At 54.6% G+C, this 18,817-nt stretch overlaps 2 protein-coding genes and 1 long non-coding RNA gene across 4 annotated transcripts in view; 1 reads left to right on the top strand and 2 right to left on the bottom strand.

The window, feature by feature from the left end:
• Arhgap27 (Rho GTPase activating protein 27) overlaps positions 1 to 8,718 on the bottom strand; it is a 31,898-nt gene extending 23,180 nt beyond the window's left edge. For both annotated transcript variants that reach the window (XM_021176305.2, XM_085829512.1), the window contains exons 1-3: positions 8,346 to 8,718; positions 7,259 to 7,390; positions 5,309 to 5,980 (exon numbers count right to left, since the gene is read on the bottom strand). In XM_021176305.2, coding sequence (XP_021031964.1) covers positions 5,309 to 5,962 — 654 coding nt within the window. In that variant the 5' untranslated portion in view covers positions 5,963 to 5,980; positions 7,259 to 7,390; positions 8,346 to 8,718. The remainder of the gene's footprint in view (positions 1 to 5,308; positions 5,981 to 7,258; positions 7,391 to 8,345) is intronic.
• On the top strand, positions 840 to 5,409 carry LOC115032330 (uncharacterized). Its single transcript, XR_003838002.2, has 3 exons — positions 840 to 976; positions 4,228 to 4,449; positions 4,929 to 5,409. It is a non-coding gene; the product is annotated as an uncharacterized LOC115032330 (long non-coding RNA).
• A 627-nt stretch (positions 8,719 to 9,345) lies between the features above and the next one.
• The window catches only part of Plekhm1 (pleckstrin homology and RUN domain containing M1), a 49,322-nt gene continuing 39,850 nt past the window's right edge, over positions 9,346 to 18,817 (bottom strand). Inside the window, exons 9-12 of the mRNA XM_021176304.3 lie at positions 15,835 to 16,028; positions 13,057 to 13,120; positions 12,565 to 12,722; positions 9,346 to 11,959 (exon numbers count right to left, since the gene is read on the bottom strand). Of these exons, the coding sequence (XP_021031963.1) occupies positions 11,848 to 11,959; positions 12,565 to 12,722; positions 13,057 to 13,120; positions 15,835 to 16,028 (528 nt within the window). The 3' untranslated portion in view covers positions 9,346 to 11,847. The remainder of the gene's footprint in view (positions 11,960 to 12,564; positions 12,723 to 13,056; positions 13,121 to 15,834; positions 16,029 to 18,817) is intronic.

The raw sequence follows: 18,817 nt of genomic DNA, 5'->3' as shown, positions 1-18,817 counted from the left end.
TCTGGCCTCCTGGACAATAAGCTACCTGCTTTGGCTCCTTTGCCTTTATGGTGCCCAGTATAGCACCCACCACTTCTGAATGAATGGGAGAGAGCCCCAGCAACTGCCTTTCCCTAGTAGCCAACTGAGCTGGCCTGTGGCAAACTCCCACAAGGAGGCCTGGGGAAGACCCCAAAGCAGGCAGAAATAGACTGCAGTTTACCCCCCAACATTTAAAAAAGAAGTCAAACCATTTTACCAGGAAGGGTAGAGAATTCGCACACTCAAACAGCCCGGGGGACATTCCTGCCTGGGAACAAGGAAGAGAGAGACTGTCCCTCAAGGCAACCCCTGCTCCTCCTCTATGTCCCAGGATTAGACAGGAGACCTCCAGTCTCCAGTCAGGAAGGATGCAGGATAGGGACCCCCAGGAGCCTGCAGTGGGAGGGCAATGAGGGGATCTGTTAATCCCCTTGATACCACAGTCCTTCCTCAATTTAGAAACTGGAGCGTCCCTGATTTAACCAAGCGTTCTTGTACCCCAGAGGCACAGGCCTAGCTGTTCTTGCTCCTCGAGACACCGACCAACCTATGTGCCCGTGCTCATTACTTTAGATGCTTTTCTGGCATGGAGCCTGGAGCACATTCTGGACCCCAGTTACTATGACCATGGGCCTTCATGTGCTTCAATCCCTAGCACTGACCACCCGGCCAGGGGACAGACAGCCGGTATTGAAGACTGTCCCCTCCCACTCCTGAGCAGAGGGCAGGAGAGAGAGAGAGAGAGAGAGAGAGAGAGAGAGAGAGAGAGAGAGAGAGAGAGAGAGAGAGTCAGAGTCCAGGGTTCAGATAGATGGAAGCTGCAGGAACTCCAGCTTTAAGGCTGGATGAAGGGAAACAGAGACGGAGAGTGAGCAAGGCTTCAACCCCCTAGGATCCAAAGAAGACAGGGTGGCCACCCAGCTTGCAGGGGTGAAGGCAGTGAGTAGGAGCCCAGGTAGGTGAGGTAAAGAAGGTTGGGGGGGCGGGGGGATGGGAAGACCTGTTCTTCCTGCTCTCCCTTAAGCCAGACCCCGAGACCAGGTCCCGGAGCTGCAGAGGGGTGGAAAAGATCCGGATAGGTATGAAGAAGCCCAGTGAGCAGCTAGCTGCCCGAACTAGGGATCGGTTGGGAGACTCGCGGGGGGGGGGGGGGGGCAGGAGCGGCTCATTGGATGTCCTTATCTCGGCCTCCGCGCTCCTTGCTTTTACTGATCCCTAGCTTTTCAGAGCACATGGTTGGCTGAGTCCGTCCCTGAGACAGTCGTCCCAGGAAGTATACAGGACAGGGAGGGATCAGGTGGGGGTAATTTGGGAGGGAGGCAAGTCCTTCTCCCCCAACTCCCCCACCCCACCCCGGACTCTCAATACCCAGGAGGGATCACTCACACAGTTCCTGCGGGCTGAGGTGGGAGAAATGAGGGCTCCAGGGGGTCTCTGTCCAGGCTTTGTCTGAGCTCAGAAGCAATGCCTCTGGGGCTGTTTGCATAAGTTCCAACAAGGCCTGGAACCTGTCCTGCCAGTGACCAATGCCCAGGCAGCAGGGGCGGGCCCTAGACCATCTGTTCCCTGGGCCTTCCTACCTCCAAGTTTAGGGCAGGCGGTTTGACCACACCCAGAAATCTCCTAGCTAGGGAGGCCAGAGGCCACAGGGGAAGGACAATACTGGGGACTGAAGCCAGTCTCAGAAACATTTTAGGCATGAACCGTACACCCTGGCTTTCTTTTCACTCATTACTTTAAGAGACTGTGTGGACCAGGCTGGCCTTTAACCGACTCTATAGCCCAAGGTGCTCTTGAAAATGGGTTCCTCCTGCCTCAGCCTTCTGAGTAGCTGGGATTACAGACAGGGCCTCGGAGGCTACTTTGCTGTGCTCAGAAGAGAGTGTTTTGCTTGTCTTCTGCTCCCACTGTTTTGGCCCAGGGCAACAAGGCTGGTCACCTCTAAGGGCCACCTCGCTGAGAATAAACTTGGCGGCAAGAGTGGGGTTTGGAGTCCAAATTCCCGGACTGATCGGAACTCACTTTCTTTATGATCCTGTTCACTTTGAAGGCAGAGGGGCATTCTATGCTGCCTTCTGAGCTGCTAGACACTAGCCTGAGCTGTGTGCGCGCGGGCAGGCCTCTGAGTGACAGGACATAGGACTGCTAGCCCCTGGGGACTGTCTTCAGCTCCATGACCAACGCACACCAGGTGTAGTGTGTGGTACTTGCATGAGCTGTGAACATAAAATGCCAAATATGGTCCAAGCTCCCTCTTCTTTGTGTGTCTGCTGATTGACCTGCCCTAAGGCTTGAACTGGTATGTGACAGGCAGATGCCCTTTCACCCCATGACACCTCGTGGCCCACACCTTTGCTCCCGTTCCTAGTCACGCCCTTCTTCCAGGGCTCCTATCTGATCAGCCCCTCCTCCTGCTTCGGCCTTTCCCGCTCGCTCTCTCGCTCTGGCCTCCTCCATTCACGTAGACTTTGGGATGATGTAATCTGTTCACCCTTCCGACTGACCAGAGCATCTCTCTCCTTTCTCTACCAAGCTGTTGCCAGCTGCCTGCTGTTTCTACCCACACCCTTCAGCCCCTGACCCACAGCCTTCTGTCTTCTGCAATCCCTCCACAAGCCAGCCTTCTGGGGGCCATGTTGGATAATGCCTTTGACTTGTGTGCAGTCACCTTGGCTTTCAGGCCCCTGCTTGTCCTCCGTGGTCCCTTCCTTTCCTCTTGAATTCCTCTTTTCATCCTTTTGACAACTCTGTCCAGGTGCACCCCCACCTGTTCCCACCCCACGCCCCCTCCACGGCCTCTGTAAGAAGCACCACAGGCCACACCAGTGTGAGCAGGGAGACCAGGACTCGACCAAACCGTTCTTCCCCAGCCCAGGAGTCCTTCTCAAGCCCATTCCATTCCCTACCAAGACCCTTCCAATGGCTTCAGGATAACTTGGAATTCCCACAAAGTCCTATCTGACGGTAGATACCACAGCTAGCACAAATGGTGGGCTAAGACAGGACTATGAGACTCCCATAAGGGCCTGTCCACGACTCTCCTCTGCCCTTGCTCTACGGCACCCTCGCCATAGCTCCATACAGCGTGAACAGTGTGTGGCAGGGACGTCTATCACTCCCAGGCTATTGCGCTATCATCATCCCTAGGTCTGCAGGCTCACGGTAGAGGGAGGGGGTGGGAGGTGGAAAGGTTGCGGGGGGGGGGGGGGTGGTGGTGATGGTAGAGGAGGTAGATGGAAGAGGAGTGGGTGGAGGGGTGAGGGTGTTGAAGCAAATAGACTAGGGAGATTGTGGCTGGAGGCTGTGAGGAGCTATGAGGGTGAGGAGTGGGAATGGGGGTATGAGCAAGGGCATGTGTGTGTGTGTGTGTGTGTGTGTGTGTGCGCGCGCGCGCGCGCGCACAAGCGTACACCTATACTCTTTGGAAAACAGCCAGGATCACCTTTCAGGAAATTCCTTCCCATGTTGCCTAGGACAAGGAAGGGCAAGGGTGAGATTTCCTTCCCAAGGGAGAACAAACAAACCATCTTTGCAGTTTGCTGGGGACAGAGTGTCAGGGGGAGAGCCACAACAGAGAATGGGCTATTGTTATACTTTGGAGCAAACAGGACCAGAGATGCTGAGCACTCGGAAGCCAACGAGTTAATTAGAGACAGGCAGCAGCCTCTTTGTCCTGCATCCAGATCTCTGGCAGACTTCTGGTTCCCTTTTGTGTCTCTAACAGTCCACCTTCAAAGGTATCTCCAAACTCCTGGCAACAGGGAGCTTGCTGGGAGCAGGAGGAGGAACGGGGGCAGGTACTGCTGGTCAGGAACCCTGGTGGATTTCTGGATTGGGAAAATTTCTCTGGCGATTCTGGAAGCTGGTGTGGAGATGGGGACTCCCTTTCTCTTTGGTCCCAGAGCTTGGGTAGCTGCCCTTGGACAGACTTACATAGTGCTGGGTCATGCATGGGTGGTGGGGTTGCAACTCCTCGCTTCTTAAACAGCGGGGGGGGGTGGGGGGGGGCTTGGCCAGACGCTGGGGAACTCAAGCACACAGGTGCCATTCCCACAGCCAGGAAGGAGCTCGTGGGGGCAGCGGACACATTCCCAACATTACTAGGACTCACAATCTGGAAAGGCCCGGGAGTTCCCTAGAGGAAGACAGCCTGCTCAAGGGCGCCAGGGAACCGAGCGCGGACGTTTAGCCATCTATATACCACAGGCGCCTGACCAGCTAGCTGGAGGATAATCAGGACGACCATTGATCTGCCGCAGACACTCAAGCCCGCTGAGTGTTGTTCTCCGCAGTGCCCACAAGGGGGAGGGATGATCCGCGGAAACCTGAGCGCAGAGGCTCAGGGCTGCAGCGAACAGCGGATGGAACCCTAGTTACTCTTCGTGCACCCGCTGGCTCCAAGTGCTTCCACGCCTCACTGCGTTTAAGGTTCACAACAACTTTATTCCTTGGGTATTGTTTACATACGAGGACACTGAGCTCGTCATCAGCTGGCAGATGACCCAGCAGAGTCAAATTCGGGTTTCAGTAGCCTCAGAACCTGAACTCTGCTGCTAGGAGGAACCCTAGCAGGGGCAAGGCCAAAGTAGCTGGCCTACGGGCTCGCACCCGGGACTCAGTGCCTGAGAGAGGAGGGGAGCTGTGGATAATGCCACAGCGGGTGGCAGATGTGAATCATTTGGAGGCATCCCTTCTCCCTCCCCCCAACCCCCCCGCAGGCTGTCCCTCCCTTAAAGGCTCAAGAGGACAGGACTGAGAAAGAGGATTCCGAGACTATAAAGAGTGTTAGAAATGCTGTTTCCAATGTCTCAGATTAACACAATCGGATTCCGAAAGAGAAAAAGACCTCACCATAACTAAACTTGAAACAAACCCATTAAGAAATTTTGTTTTTGTTTTTGTTTAAGGAACTGAAATATTGGAAGCTGTGCCAAGGAGAAGCAGATGTCTGACTTTCACATCCACCATCTCATCTGACCCGACCTCCACCCTAAGTTTCTAGGGAAGAAGAGAGTCCACCTCTCCAAACTGTTCCTTACAGAGCAGGTGGCGTTTTAGGAACGTTACTCGGCGCATGCATCCGTTATTCGGTCATAGGTTAGTTAACATCCCCGCGGGCTTTGGGGCAGAACTCTGTAGTAATCAAGCTCATCTGCATTTTGCATGAAAACGTGAATACTTAATAAGTGAGGTGGAGGGACATCCAGTGGCCTCAGTTTAAAAAAAAAGCATCTAGGCTCTGCTGGACTGTGACCTCCCTCCGGCCCCCTCGCTCGCAGCGACCTACCTGCTTTAGGCTCTCTGCCTGCGGAGGGCAGCGCAAGTCCGGAATGGCCTCGTAGACATTCTCCGAGTCGCTAGGCGCCAGGGGCCGGGGGCAAACCCAGGAGCCCGCCACGCTGGAGGCCTTGAAGTGGCCCGCGCTGCCGAGGAGGCCGGCAGGGGGCGCGGTAGCGCCGCGCGCCAAGTCATCCAGGGACTGCGCCGGTCGCACCCGCGCAGCGGGCCGCACGTAAAGGCAGGCGGGCCCTCCCGGAGCCAGGCTGTTGCGCTGGCCACCGGCGCGCTGTCGTGCAGGGCCACACAGGGAGCTGGCGCGGCCCCGGGGCTCGGCAGAGGACCCATCGGCGCCCACCGGGGTGCTCACGAAGCGGTAGTCGTAGGCCAGAGGTTCCGGGACTGCGGGGCGCTGCTGCGGTACGGAAGGCTGCGGGGCCGGGGCAGGGTCGCCGAGCGCGGGCAGCTCGCGTACGTACTGCGCGGGGAGGTAGAAGGGGCGACCCCCGGGCTCCCGCCGCACGTGCCACCAGTGCTCGGTGCTGCGGCGCAGCAGTCGGTAACGCTCGTTTGGTTGGATGGCGATGCGGCGCCCGTCTTTGCCGGTGTACTCGAAGGGGTGTTCCACCAGCACGTACACGTCCCCCTCGACGTCCGCCGCCATCGCGACCACCGCGCTTTTCTGCAGGCAACAAGAAAAGGAGCCGCCAAGGTCAGGACAGCGCAGCGGGGAAGAGCATGGAGTCCGGGGCTCAAAGGGTTCGAGTCCCGCTCCTGCCCACGCCCACTGCATTCGGGCTTCAGTTTTTCCTTCTCTGAAATGGGGACGTGGATAAAATCATCTTCAAAGTTCCCATGCTTAAAATTCCATTCTGTGTCGTTGATTGTGAGATATGTGTCTCCCTGTCATCCCTTGGTGAGAACTTAAGGGTGATATAGGAATCCAACTTTACTCTGGGGGAAACCTTGGCTTAAAGATTTGCGGTGACTGCAAGATAGATAGCACATTTGCCTGAAGGTTAGGGGAACCTCATCTTCCCGGTTGGCGAAATGGGAATTAAGGCCCCTTTCCCGCCGCTCCTCTGCCCCCGTCTCGCCCCACCCTGACGCCTCCAGCCTGCAGGGAATCCGTGGAAAGCTCTTAAGTACCCCCTCCCTTTAGGAGTTTGCCCTCTGGGAGGGCGAGATTAGCGACGGGGCGCAGGCTCTAGGGCAGCCCCCAAGTTGTTCTACCTTAGAAGTGTCCCTGCCTTATTTAGTCCGGTGATTTTGACGTAGGGGCTTGGACAGCTAAGGCTGGAGAACCGGTTCTCTGGGTTTCTCTTCCCTTTCCCAGTGGCTTCGTCGCACACGTGAACCGTGAAGTCTGGCCCCGCCCATTAGGGCCAGCACCGCCCCTGCACGCCAGCTCCTAGGCAGCCTCTTAGGAGGCTTCCTGGTCTGTTCACCTGCCTAGGGATCCCTCCCTACAAGGGGGAGTAGCTGTCCGGGGGAGTAGCTTCTAGGGAATGCATTTCGACAGTGTCACCAGGGTCCTCTAAATCTCTTTGGAGTGATCATTATAACGCCCCCCCCCCCATGCTAGTTTTGTCTGGTGCCTGGTGTGTGTGTGTGTGTGTGTGTGTGTGTGTGTGTGAACAATTCCAACTGTGTGTCTTCAACAAAGTGAAGCAGGTGGCCTACTCTGGAAGTACTGGTCACTCCAAAACCTTACAATGACCACTCCGTTTATTGCCCTACAAAGTGGCTTGGGGACCAGCAGCGGGGTGTCCACCGTCTTGCTAAGGCTGATTTCTTTTTTCAAGAGTTCCTTGATGATGGAAGGGGTGTAAACTTAGTCACTGAGCATCCTGACCCCGAGAGATGGTAAAATGGCAGACCAGAGCTGGGCGAGCAGAATCCTAGAAGTGTGTACACTTGGGTTACGCCCCCTTCCCCAGGACCCCAACGGTGCACTCACGTTAGCTGGGAGGATCTTAGGCTGCCCATGGGCGGGGCTGGCGGAGGGAAGCTGACTAGGCCTCTACCATATCTGTGGGAGGGACTTCCAAGGACCGAGACTGAAGAAACCAACCGCGCGAAACTGGAGACACTGGGAGGAGAGGCGGAGACCGACACTTAGTAGGGCTGTTCCTAGTCCCCAATACAGCTTGTCTGGGAGGATGAGGAGAAGCCATAATGTCTGTGCTGGAGCCCTTGAGGTCTCCAGGGGAAAAAAAAGGCATGGGGAAGGGGCTGAGCGGAAGGGGTGCTGATGGATAGCGAGCAGAGCCCGAGTCAGTAGGTCCTGCTCCCCCCCCTCAACGCTCGGAGGGAGCGAAGAGAAGGGGAGGGATGCGAGATCCTAGAGGATCTGCGTTCCGCGGGCGCGATGTTCTGGGAATGCCCAGCGGAGTTGGCTGTCTTGTCCTGGCATGCACATTCCGAGCGGGGCCTTTTGCTCCCTGAATCACGAACTGCAAGCCCTTCACAGCAAGATTAAGAGCACTACCCATTCCGGGAGCACCTCCGCCCTCTGAGGCCCTCTCTGGGAGCAGCCCGTCCGGGCCTGGAAAAACTAGAGTCCCTTTGCAGGGACGCTCACAGACAGGAGTGCTGTGTCTCCGGTTGTGTGACAAGAGGACCTGTGCCTCAGATCCTTCCATTATCTGGGGTGAGCGAAGAGAAGGGGAGGGATGCGAGAGCGGGGAGGATCCTTGGAAGCAAGAAGGCACCCTTAGCCAGTAGGTCTCCTGTATTTTCTGCTCCCGGTCGTCCCTAGCAATAGCGTCACCAATATCTAAGTCAGTACTGGGGGACTTCGGCTGGTTCACCTCTCGCCCCCAGACAGAAGGCAGCCCTACACCTAAAGCTCCTCCCCGGGGTTTGGGCCTCCGGGCCCTCCTCCAGGTTCGCACTGCTCTAGCCCCAGTGCAGCGAGAAGGGCAGGCGGTGCGCGGGGCTCTAGGGTGGGGACGGCCACCTGGGGGCACCTTTCCCGCCCTCCCAATACTCAGCGCCATCCTCCCCAACGCCATTCCCCCCTCAGTCCAGCCCGGCCCGGGCACCTTAGAACTTTCGCCTGCTGGCCTAGCTTCCACTTGTCCCGGCAGACGCGCGTGGGGTCCGCGTCCGGCGCTGCCTGCTCCACAGCCCTGCTCCGGCGATGCCCTGTTTCCTGTTCAACAATATAACCGGCGGAGAGCGCTCGGCAGAACTTCCTCCCAAGCCGGGACTGGGCTGTGCTTGCAAGAGACAATCCCCGGTGTCCTGGCTTCCTGTCCCCTCTGGGCCGGGCCAGCGCTCTAGGAGTAGAGACGCCACCCTTCCCCCTCTTCCCCGGGATCCTGGGCCACACCTGGCTGTCTCCGGGGAGGAGGCGGTGGCAGGGCCTGGATGGAGATCTGCGGGGGATGCAGTTTCTCTCAGCTTCTGACCAGATTACACTCCCACTGACCCTCATCCTTGTCGGAGGAAGTCACCGGCCACTCTGCAGGCGGCCGCAGTGTAGTTGCGGGATCCTCCCATTTTGGAAACTACCTGCCTCTTGGGAAAGCAGCCTTAGCACTCTGAGGTGTGCCTGTGAACACTTCTGACAAAGGCAAGACCCAGTGTTCTCTGGCTTCCAACAAAGTGTGGGATCCAACTAGATGCTCCATTAGGGGCCGCTGAGCAGAGAAGGGAGCCCCCACCCCCACTAGGCCGATGTTCCTCTAGTGTCACAGGGCTAAGGGTTTAGCTGGGCAGCCCTCCAATTCCTTTTTCTGTATTTTGACTTTGCTAGTTTTGTCCACTAACGAGTCCATACTGAGGTGGGTATCTTAGGACCCATCAGGGAAGTCACAAAGTGAGGGGGTGAGCTCTTTTCCTCCACTCTACCTTTGTTTTTTCCTAGTTGCCCTAGTCACCCTGCCAGCCAGCCAGGTCCTTGTCCATACAGCAACCTGATGCCCAACTGTGCCACAAGCTAGCCTTTATAGACATGGGAGTACCCATGGGTCTCAATTCCTCCCTTTACAATACGCTTGTGGGGACGGTTAAATGAAATAGACACTAAACACAACGATGGTGAGCGCATGTATTTTATTAACCTGTTCATTATAGGAGGCACTTTCTGGGGATGAGAACTCCAGATTGCCCATCCCCCTCTAGACAGAGGAAAGGGGAAACTGCCCTCAGAGGCACTGTGCTGAAGGTGGAAAGACTGAACCAAAGACAACAGCAGCAGCAGCAGCAGCAGCAGCGCAAGTGCCAGGCGCCTCCTGCCCCCAACCTCCAAATCCAGTTCCTCTCTCTTTTCTCTGAGCCTAGACCCCTGAGAACCTGCCTCAAAGATGGCCAAGGAGCATCCACCCACTGGCTGAGGGTACTCAAGGCCAGGAAACGAAGCCCTGGATGTTGTCTTTTTCTGTCCCATTTTCCTGCAACCTGGTTTCCCTAGGAATTAATCTGTTTCCTTCTTTTGTCCTAACAGGGGCAGTGGGGGTGTGTGGTGGGGGTGGGGGATTCTCCTGGAGCTCCTGGGGAAGGCTAGCAGTAGACAGGCCTCTGGAGTCTTTAATCCGTGAGTGTAGGAGCCAGGGCCCGGTTTCCTTGTTTGCCTCTCTCCATGCCTAGAGTCCTGCTTTTACAGGTGTGTGTGTGTGTGTGTGTAAATCTGAAAGGCACCCACCTACACCTAGCGCAGCCTAAATTCCCTCACTTACCTCTTTTCCCTCGCTCGCTACTTGGTCAGGCAAGTGTGTTCCATGGACCCTGAAATGCTCAGTGCATAGGACTAAGGGGAGCCAGGTAGTGTTTTCCCAGAGCCAAATGATTGAGATTCAGAAACAAGACTGCTTAGAAAGGCCAGCTCTTTACTGCAAAATCACTCAAATACCACACAGCAGCAGTTTCTCCTCTGCACTGCCAAGGCTCACTTGTCAGAATATTGCATAAAATAGCATTTTTTCCAATAGTGTGGGCACTGCAGAGGTTCACGTGAGCTCTCTTCTGGTGGAGGCAAGTCTCTCACTTGAGCAGTAAGTAAGTCAGTAGCTTAGTCAAGGACAGGGGCAGCTCTTATGCTCGCAGTCCAGGCACTGGGAGGACTCCATCTCCTAGGCAGGTTCTGGAATGGCCTCATGTGACAGGCCCACAGGGGACAGACTCTTGCCCATTCAGGATCCCAAAACAAGGAGGCTCTGATCAGGTTGTAGTTTGGGGGACGTGTTAATGCTAGTTGGGGGGCACAGATAGAGATACACTGGGTGGTTCTGGGGGCTTTGGTGTTTCAACCACTGGTGAGCGCTGTCTTCCATGACGGGGACAGATGAACTACGTGGCAGCCTCTGCCATCTGCCTTCCAACTCTTATGTTTTATTGCACAATTCAAGCTTCAGGTGACTCAGCTCATTCACCTCAGGGAGGGTGGGGTAACCTCCTCTAGACACAACAGGCACATTTCCAGGGAGACCCTCCATTCCACCTGAGGCCCCTGGCTCTAAGTGCTCTGGGATAGCCAGAGGGCTGAGGGGTTCAGGAGAGGTGAGGAGAGCAGAGCGCATCCCCACGCCCCTACATGCCTCAGGGCTGTGACCACTCCCAGGAAGCCCTTTTGGGTGCTGCAGTGTCCTGCTGGGAAGGGTGAAAACTCAAGAAACGCTATGAACTCAAGGCTTTGTGAGACTAGGGTTGGTGAAGCTCTCTGCAGGCAGCTTTGGGGCAAATTTTCTTCTCTCTGCAGCCCATGGATGGCACCTCTTCACAGATGGAGCGTGGAGCTCTCTGGTTTCTAGCCTACTCTACCCTGCAGGGTAAGGGGGCATGGGGATGAGGTGGGCAAGGTCATGCCTTCCTGAGCAGGGAAGGCTCAAAGTGCTGACAGTGCTGGTGCTGGTCACCCCCTGCTCCTGCTGTGCTGTCCTCACAGCTAGGTAAGCCAAGGGCTCTGACAGAGGAAGGGGATGCTTTCCAGGTGAGAGTGTGAGGAGCGGAGGGAAAGGGGGTTACAGAAACCAGCCTCACAATGACAGGCCATTTGGCACATGACACTTGCACTCTTGGCAGTATGTGCCAGAAAGGGCAGAGGCAAGGCACCCAATCCAGACAGGCTGACCCAGCAGAGGCCTGTCCACCCAGCTCCATGCCTGCCTGGGCTGGGGTTGCTCTCACCCATCTGGTCGGGCGAAGGGTTGTATTTCTTGGGTGACTTGGGTAGGTCAAGAATAAAAAAATATTTTCTGTTTAAATATGAAGGGGAAAAAAAACCTGCCTTAAAAAAAACTAGACCTTTACTCAGGAGCATGGTGGCAATGCTCACCAGGCTTCGTTCCCACAGTGTACACATGAACAGCCCTAATGGAGGAGCTATGACAGCCAAGGAAGCCAGGCCCTGGGCAGAGGCACCTGCTGGATCTCCTCCTGGAGCAGAAGGGTTGTGAGGGGCCTCGGGCATCACTGGGACTTCCTGCGCCCTCTCGGTAGGCTGGAGCTCTGCGCACACCCGAGAGTCTTCCTTATAGGGAGAAGAGGAAGCCTAGGCTGATGACAGACCCAGATGGATGGCCCCAGAAAGTCGGGTCAGCGGGGTTAACTGACAACGTTCTGTTCCTGGTACTTGCGCCGGCGGGCACATCGGGGACAGCCCTTCCTCACCACAGCCTGGCAGCTCTGATGGAAGACAGTTCTGCATTCAGCACACCTGAGGAGAGAGCATCAGGGGTTGCTGGTGCCATGGACAGAACCCAGAGAGGCTGAGTTCTGTCAGCAGCTGGCGCCCACATGTGCTACCCTCCTAATCTCTTGGAAAGCACATCAGATACTGAATTCGTAAGTGAACCCCATGCCCACTGACGCCCCACGTCACTCTTTGCCAGTGCTGCTTAACTGCTTACATGACGATTCTAGCCTATCTTTGGAGCAGTTTAAACAAGAGCCCAGGGCCAGAGCTGATACTGGCTGGTTTACCTACTGAAGGTACGTGGATTATCCCCCTAGCTCAGCCTTCCACACTTACCTGGGGTGAGGCAAGGCTGGGGTATATACCCTGTTCAGGGGCTTCTAATAACGTGTAGTGCCCACTCAGCTAAGTCTATGTCAGTGCTCTAGGGCCATCCTGTCAACCCCTCAACCCATTTGTAGACTGAGTCGAACACACCCCACTTCAAGAGGCAGCAGGGGTGGGAGGTACAGGGCTGAGAGGTGGGCTGTGGATGTTCAGTATGTTCCTGCACAACAGGGTGAGGGTTAAGTGGGGAGGCTGGTCAGGCTGTGCTGTGGGGTAGCTTGGCTGTGTAGTCCTCGTACCTGACTGTGGTGTCAAACTCAAAGGGAAAGATGATGTCCTGGTGGTGGCAGATCTGGCAGATGAAGCCTCGCTGGGTGCACAGGTCACAGTGGTAGACATGCTGGGATGCGAATTCAATCAGGGCTTTGAGGAACCCTTCATATACCCCCTCTGCAATCTGCAGGAGCAAGTGGAGACCAGTCTTAGATGACTCCACTGCCCCACCATAGCACCTACCTCAGATCTCCCCCAGTTCCACATGGGCAAGGAGCACACCCTGCATCGATCAGGCTGTTGGAGTGGGGCATGGTACTTATGCTGTCCTTGACGGAAATGCCTATCTGCTCTCACCCTTGGGGTGCTGGAGCCCCTGGTTTGTCAAGAGGTGGAGGACAGGAGGGCTGCCATTCTGAGGGGTGACAGGTGTCCCTTCTGCTATTTCTCTGATTTCTTCAAGACTAAGAACCTACTTCTGAGTCTAAGGTTTAGGGGTGGGGGCAGGGCGTGCTCACCTGCTGGAGGTCAGCAACACTGAATCTGTGAGGAGACTCCAGGAGATAATTCCTGTGGCTCAGCCTGCAAAGACAACACAAGCACTTCCTCAGAAGGGCCTCCAAGGTCAGGCCTCCAGTTCCTGCTGGTCTTCCCCTCAGCCCTGCCTATTAAGCCAGCAACACAGGTCTGGATCATCAGGCAGGCCAAGGGTTCAAGTCAGTCTGCCTGAGCTTCCATCTGAGCTGCCTAGGACACTGAGTAGCCCCCAGCACCGGGGGCAAGCTAAGTGACCTCCCAGGAGACATGGGATTGTTGTGAAGGTCGAACAATTTGCTGAATGCACTGTAAACACATGACTAATGAGCGGTGAGGATGATGTGTGCTGATACTTGGCCAGGAACTGGGCTAAGTATCTAGTCTTTGTGGTAATCCTGTGAAGCCAGTTCCATTTTAACTCCCACCTTGAGAAGACAGGAAACACAGGTTAAATGACTTGCCTGAGGTCATAAAGTTAAGAATCGGAGCTAGAACTTGAACATAGGAGTCTGGGAGCCCAATCTGGATGTAGGATGGTGAAACCCATACAACCCGGGAGGCTACACTGTACCCTGTGGCTGAGGACTCCAATTTGCCCCCAGTAAGCCTCCAGCTTTCTGGGGACAGGAAGCTGACATTTATGACCAGGAAAATATGGAGGGGGGGTGTACAAAAGCTGACCCTGAGTTGGCAGGAAGTGTGGGGCTGATGTGATGGAGACTTTTATCCCTGTCATCCTCCCTTTCCAGTCTTAGGAGCCATCAGGCCCTGGGCCTTCCTTGGGAGTCAATGAATCCTTGGCCTGTCATTCTCAGTGTGGTTTTGTAACTTATTTTCCTGTAAGGCTTGGAATAGGTCAGGCAAGGGTTGCTCTGTGCTCTTCTCTTCTTCTGTGCTTCCTCTAAAAGGGATCTTTTAGGGGAAAGCATGCTTGCTGCACAGAAAGGAGGGCTTCAGTTAGGATCCCCACTACCTTGTAAAATGCCGGGGTGTGGCCCAGATCCTAGCACTGTGGAACAAAGGAAGCAGGCCCACAAGGACTCACTGGCCAGCCAGCCTACCTAAAAAATGGCAAGGTCTGGATTCAGAGACAGACTACTGCCAATGAATAAAACAAAGAGTGACTGAGCAGGATAGTCCTTTGGCCCTTGTACTGGTGTACATGGGCCTGTACAACCTCCCTCCCCATGTACACACATACAAATACAATTTTTAAATAAGATAAGAGTTCCGCAGGCAGATTTGCAGGGCTGTGCCAAAGGTGCAGACAGCAGTCAGGGAGATGGAGACAGACAGAAATAGGCTGCCTCAGCAACCTCCAAAGGTTGCTTGGAAACAAGTCAGCAGGTAAGGAGGGCGGCTGGGGCCAGCACCCAGGAGCCACGGTGTAGTCACCCATCTACACAGACCTTCAGGTCTCTGTGGTGCCAGAAAGGGAACTCTTCTCCCTCATGGAGATTTTACCCCTGGGCAAGCGCACAAATCCTTTGAAGTTCTTGCCTATGGAATCTCTCAAAGGACAAAATGGGTCAACCTCATGGAAAAAAGTAGATCCCTGTACTGGGCTGCTGTTAGGTGGCAGAGACCGCCCAGAAGGAAGTAAGGCTCTGGGGGTCATTGGCTGGTCTGGGCAGAAAAGGGCCTGCATTCCTCTCCCATCTCCCCAAGAGTCAGGGGACCATCAGACACACCTCTCCCCAAGACACAGTGCAGGTTGGCTCTGGGAGAACTGGCCTGGGCCTGGGCCTGAGTAGACGTGCTCAGATGGTGGTGCTCTTTGTGTGCCCTCTAGGGAGCAAGGCAAGGGAAGGACAGCCGGCAGGTACTGCTAGTCTCCAGAGAGCCAGCGAAGCAGACACAGACTCCACACTGGATAGTGCATCTTGCTCCTCTCCAAGGACCGCGCCTTCCTGAGGACCCCAGAGAGGAACAGCCCCAAAGAGCTACATCTTTGCTCATGACTGTAGGTCCTGGTTATGTATGAGGCAGTCATAGAGCCCTTGTAAGACTATCCTTAAGTGCAAGGTCATCCTCATGCCCTGAGCACCAAAGGACCTGGCTCAGAGTAGCAAGGGGCTTCTAGAGGGGTCTCCTGAGTGTCACCAATTGCACATGCCAGAGATGAGCTGCAGAGAAATGCCGCCCAGGACAACAGCAGCCAGGGGATGAGCCAGGCTAGCATCCTTCTCTCTGCTGCCCTTTACCCCTCTGCCCACTTCCCCTCCGTCTCCTGCCTAAGTTGGCTGGCACTGAGCTCCCATGATGGTGTTCTCTTCCTCCTCCTCGCCCAACCCTCCTCTTCCTCTTCCTCTCTTCCACTTCTACTTACTTCCCAGGTCTCACCTCAGAAGTCACTCCCTTCAGGACGTCTTTCTGATGTATCTTCCTGCCCTTCAGGTCAGGTCTCCCTGTGCATCTGAACCATCCATCCTCTCTCCCCACCTTTGCCCTTGGTGGGAGGTGTTGCTGGCTCACTGCCTCCTACCAGATCAGTGACTTCCTGAAGGGAGGCCTTGGGTCTGCCTCACTCAGCACAATATTCACTGACCTCTTCAGAACAGCCGTTTTCATAAATTTTTGTTAAACAAATGAATGACCATATAAACAACACCACAAAGTACCCTCCAAGGATGAAGTGATTTTCCACAGCGCAGTGGGACATTCCCAGCTCAGCCCTGGCGTCTGCCCAGTGCACACACTGCCCAGATTTTGGCTGGTGTGTACACTTGCAGGGACATGTGCACATGAAGAGTGCTCACCTTTTGCACAACTCCTTCAGAGCACCACTTCGGCATAGGCCCAGGTAGTCCCCCAGAAGTTTTAGCTGCTCCCGGCTCCTGCCAATGAGGTGCATGCGTTCCACATGCTCATACAGAGAGGCATTCACCAGCTGCAGGTTGATGAGGGGTTGGGCCCGGATCTGGGCCAGGAACTTCAGGGCCTGCCGGCATACCTGAAAAAATCCATGAAGATCTTACCTGTTCAGCCAAGACTTCCACTTCTGGCTGGGTGTTGTGTTAGCTAGCTCACACCTGCCTGAAGCCCGCACCCACTGAGTGGTGATTTCTTCACATTATACAACAGGAAATAAGGTCAGACAATTGTGGCCCCTTGAGCAAGGTCACACAGCTCAGAAAATGGTTGAGTCAGTATCTGAACTAGCCTGACTCTCAACCCCTGTTGCTGTCTAATTCTGACCACGCGGAGACAAGGGAGGGGTCCCCTTTCCATGGGCCTCACAGACTTCCCACACTTTCCTGTCCTCCCAGCCCCCTTTTCCTGCCTACAGGAAACATGCTGTCCTCAGGAACCAGGTGACTCCGCTGCCACCAAGCTCCAGCTACAGGAAGCTACAGAGAGACAGAGCTCTATGACATTCCCACGAACCCTCAGCTCGCCAGTACTTCAGGATTGTCTTACAGGGCCTCGGCTGTCTGTATTCTCTACTACAGATCTGAGTGCTCCTTCTGTACCCCGCATTTTCAGGACTATTCTTAGGGAGAGGTGGCAGTGCCTGCTACACAGATGAGGAGATGGCCTCAGAGACACTCAAGTGGCTCGTCCAACTCCTGTGAATGGCAGAGGCCAGCACAAGTGGTCTCTTTACGTGGGGACTGCCAGAAACTCTCTATTCTGTGGCCAAGAGCTAAGGTTCACTAGGGGAAAATCAAAACACACTCATGACATTATTTTGAGTTTAGACTGAAAGATATAAGCTTTGGCACAGGGCTGGCACACTGTACATCCTCAGAAAACAGAGCCACAGCCACTACAGTGCAAGAGCCTACCCTGGTCCCAGCGGCCCCCTGAGGGTCCTCAGGAGAGCTGCCCATATACTTGGGGACAAGAGATACCCCGAGTTCCTATCTCCCAATTGCCAGCAGCTATCACCTGACCCCATTAGTAGGTAACTCCATTTTTCATGAGCCAGAGCCCTGAGGAACAGCTCCCAGTCTGGACAAATCCCAGGGCTTACCCTGGTGGCTGGGGTCCAATTGTTACCCTCTAGGCTGAGCCCAGCTTTCCCCACAACTCAGCCTCCGACCCTAGGCAAGGCTCAGTTGAAACAACATCCGGCAATGTGTTCTGAACACTGCCCAGCACTGCCACGGGGCTTCATGCTCCCCAGAGTCTGTTCATATCCTGTGGGCATGGACGAGTAGACAGGCAAAAGCAGAAACTTGGTCCTGGGCTGGCACTCTGCCAGGTGCCAGCTGGATCTCAGAACAAGTGGGTCAGCCAGCGCAGTAGCAGCGAACAATGGAGTCCTAAACCCCTGGGCCAACTACTCTGTTTTGAATCTTCCTGTCTCTCCCAGGCCAGTGATTGCTGAGGGAGAGCTGGCTATTTCCTGGTCCCAGAAGCACCTAGAACAGGACTCCAGTGTCACCGAGAGGGAAAAGATGAGGTACAAAGACCACAGCAGTGAAGGAGGCACACCATGAAAGTATAAGGCTAGGAAAGCTGTTTTACTACTAAAGGCTCTTATGCTTCGCTGAATTTTGACATTTACTCTCCTCTTCGTAGTTGAATACTTAATGCTAAAGGGCAGGGGTGGAGACAAAGTAAAAAACCCAGAAGAACAAAATAAAGCCAGTGTTGGGGTTTTCTCTCACCATGGGGGTGAAGCTGACTGAGTCACCATCCTGGTACCATGGGGGCACATTCAAAGCTGAGACTGTACAGCCTCAGGCTCTGACAGAAGTAAACGGCTGAGGCTGTCACACGCTATCTCCTCCAGAAGCACTGGGTACACACAAATAAAGGGACCCAAAGGCCATCATGAGGGCTCCGTAGAGCCCAGAGTAGGTGTGCATGCCTTTAGACCCAGCACTCTAGGGAGGCAGAGGCAGGCAAATCTCTGTGAATTAGAGCCAGCCATGCCTATAGACAGACTTCCAGGACAGCCAGGGCCACACAGAGAAATCCTGACTGGAAAACCAAAAACCAAAAGCCAAAAACCAAAACTACCAAACAAACAAAACAAAAACAAACAAAAAACCCAAAGGGGGGAAAAGAAGCTGGCTCAGTAACTGATGTGTCTGTAGTCAAGCCTGATGAGTCAGCCAGTTCAAGTCCCAGGACATATACTGGAGGAAGAGAACAAACTCACTTAACGTGTGTATGCACATACAAGCACACACACACATGATAAAATACCTAAAATACAGTATTAAATAAAATGTGGTAAAGCAAAATGAGTCCATATGCTCATGTACACAAATACCCAGAAAGCTCCCAAAATACTCTAAAAATCAGCACTGCCATTTTACAGCTGAGAAAACTGATGCTCAGAGGTTGAAAACTGAATAGTGGTCATCTTCAGCTATGACACCTAATTTTGTCTTTGGGCTCCTCTAAGTCGTAGGTGTCAAATAATGACCATACTTTATGACCTAGAAAAATACTTTCTCTTTGCTGCAGCAAGTGTAGTCAGCTTGGCCACAGAGAATCTGCAACAGCAAGGCTACTAAGGGTGTAGCCTGCGGGCTGGCCATGTTACTCTCCTCTCCACCTATGCCAGTCTATCGATCCATCAGTGCATTAAACCTACTCTATCCCAACTTTCTCCCAGACCAATGGGACATCTCTGTGGCTATCTTGGCTTTAGGGTACTGTTCTTGGGTGGTCACTGGGGAGTAGGGAGGAGTTTCACAACGCCCTGTTCAGGGGTCAGGGGCTGCAGACAGACTTTAAGCTTTCAGGTCACACCTGAGACCTGAGCCAGTGATCTTGGCTTCC

Source organism: Mus caroli, unplaced genomic scaffold (genome assembly GCF_978045245.1).
Source record: "Mus caroli unplaced genomic scaffold, Mus_caroli_1 scaffold_13, whole genome shotgun sequence".
Taxonomy (NCBI): domain Eukaryota; kingdom Metazoa; phylum Chordata; class Mammalia; order Rodentia; family Muridae; genus Mus; species Mus caroli.
This window is presented reverse-complemented; position numbering and strand designations above follow the sequence as displayed.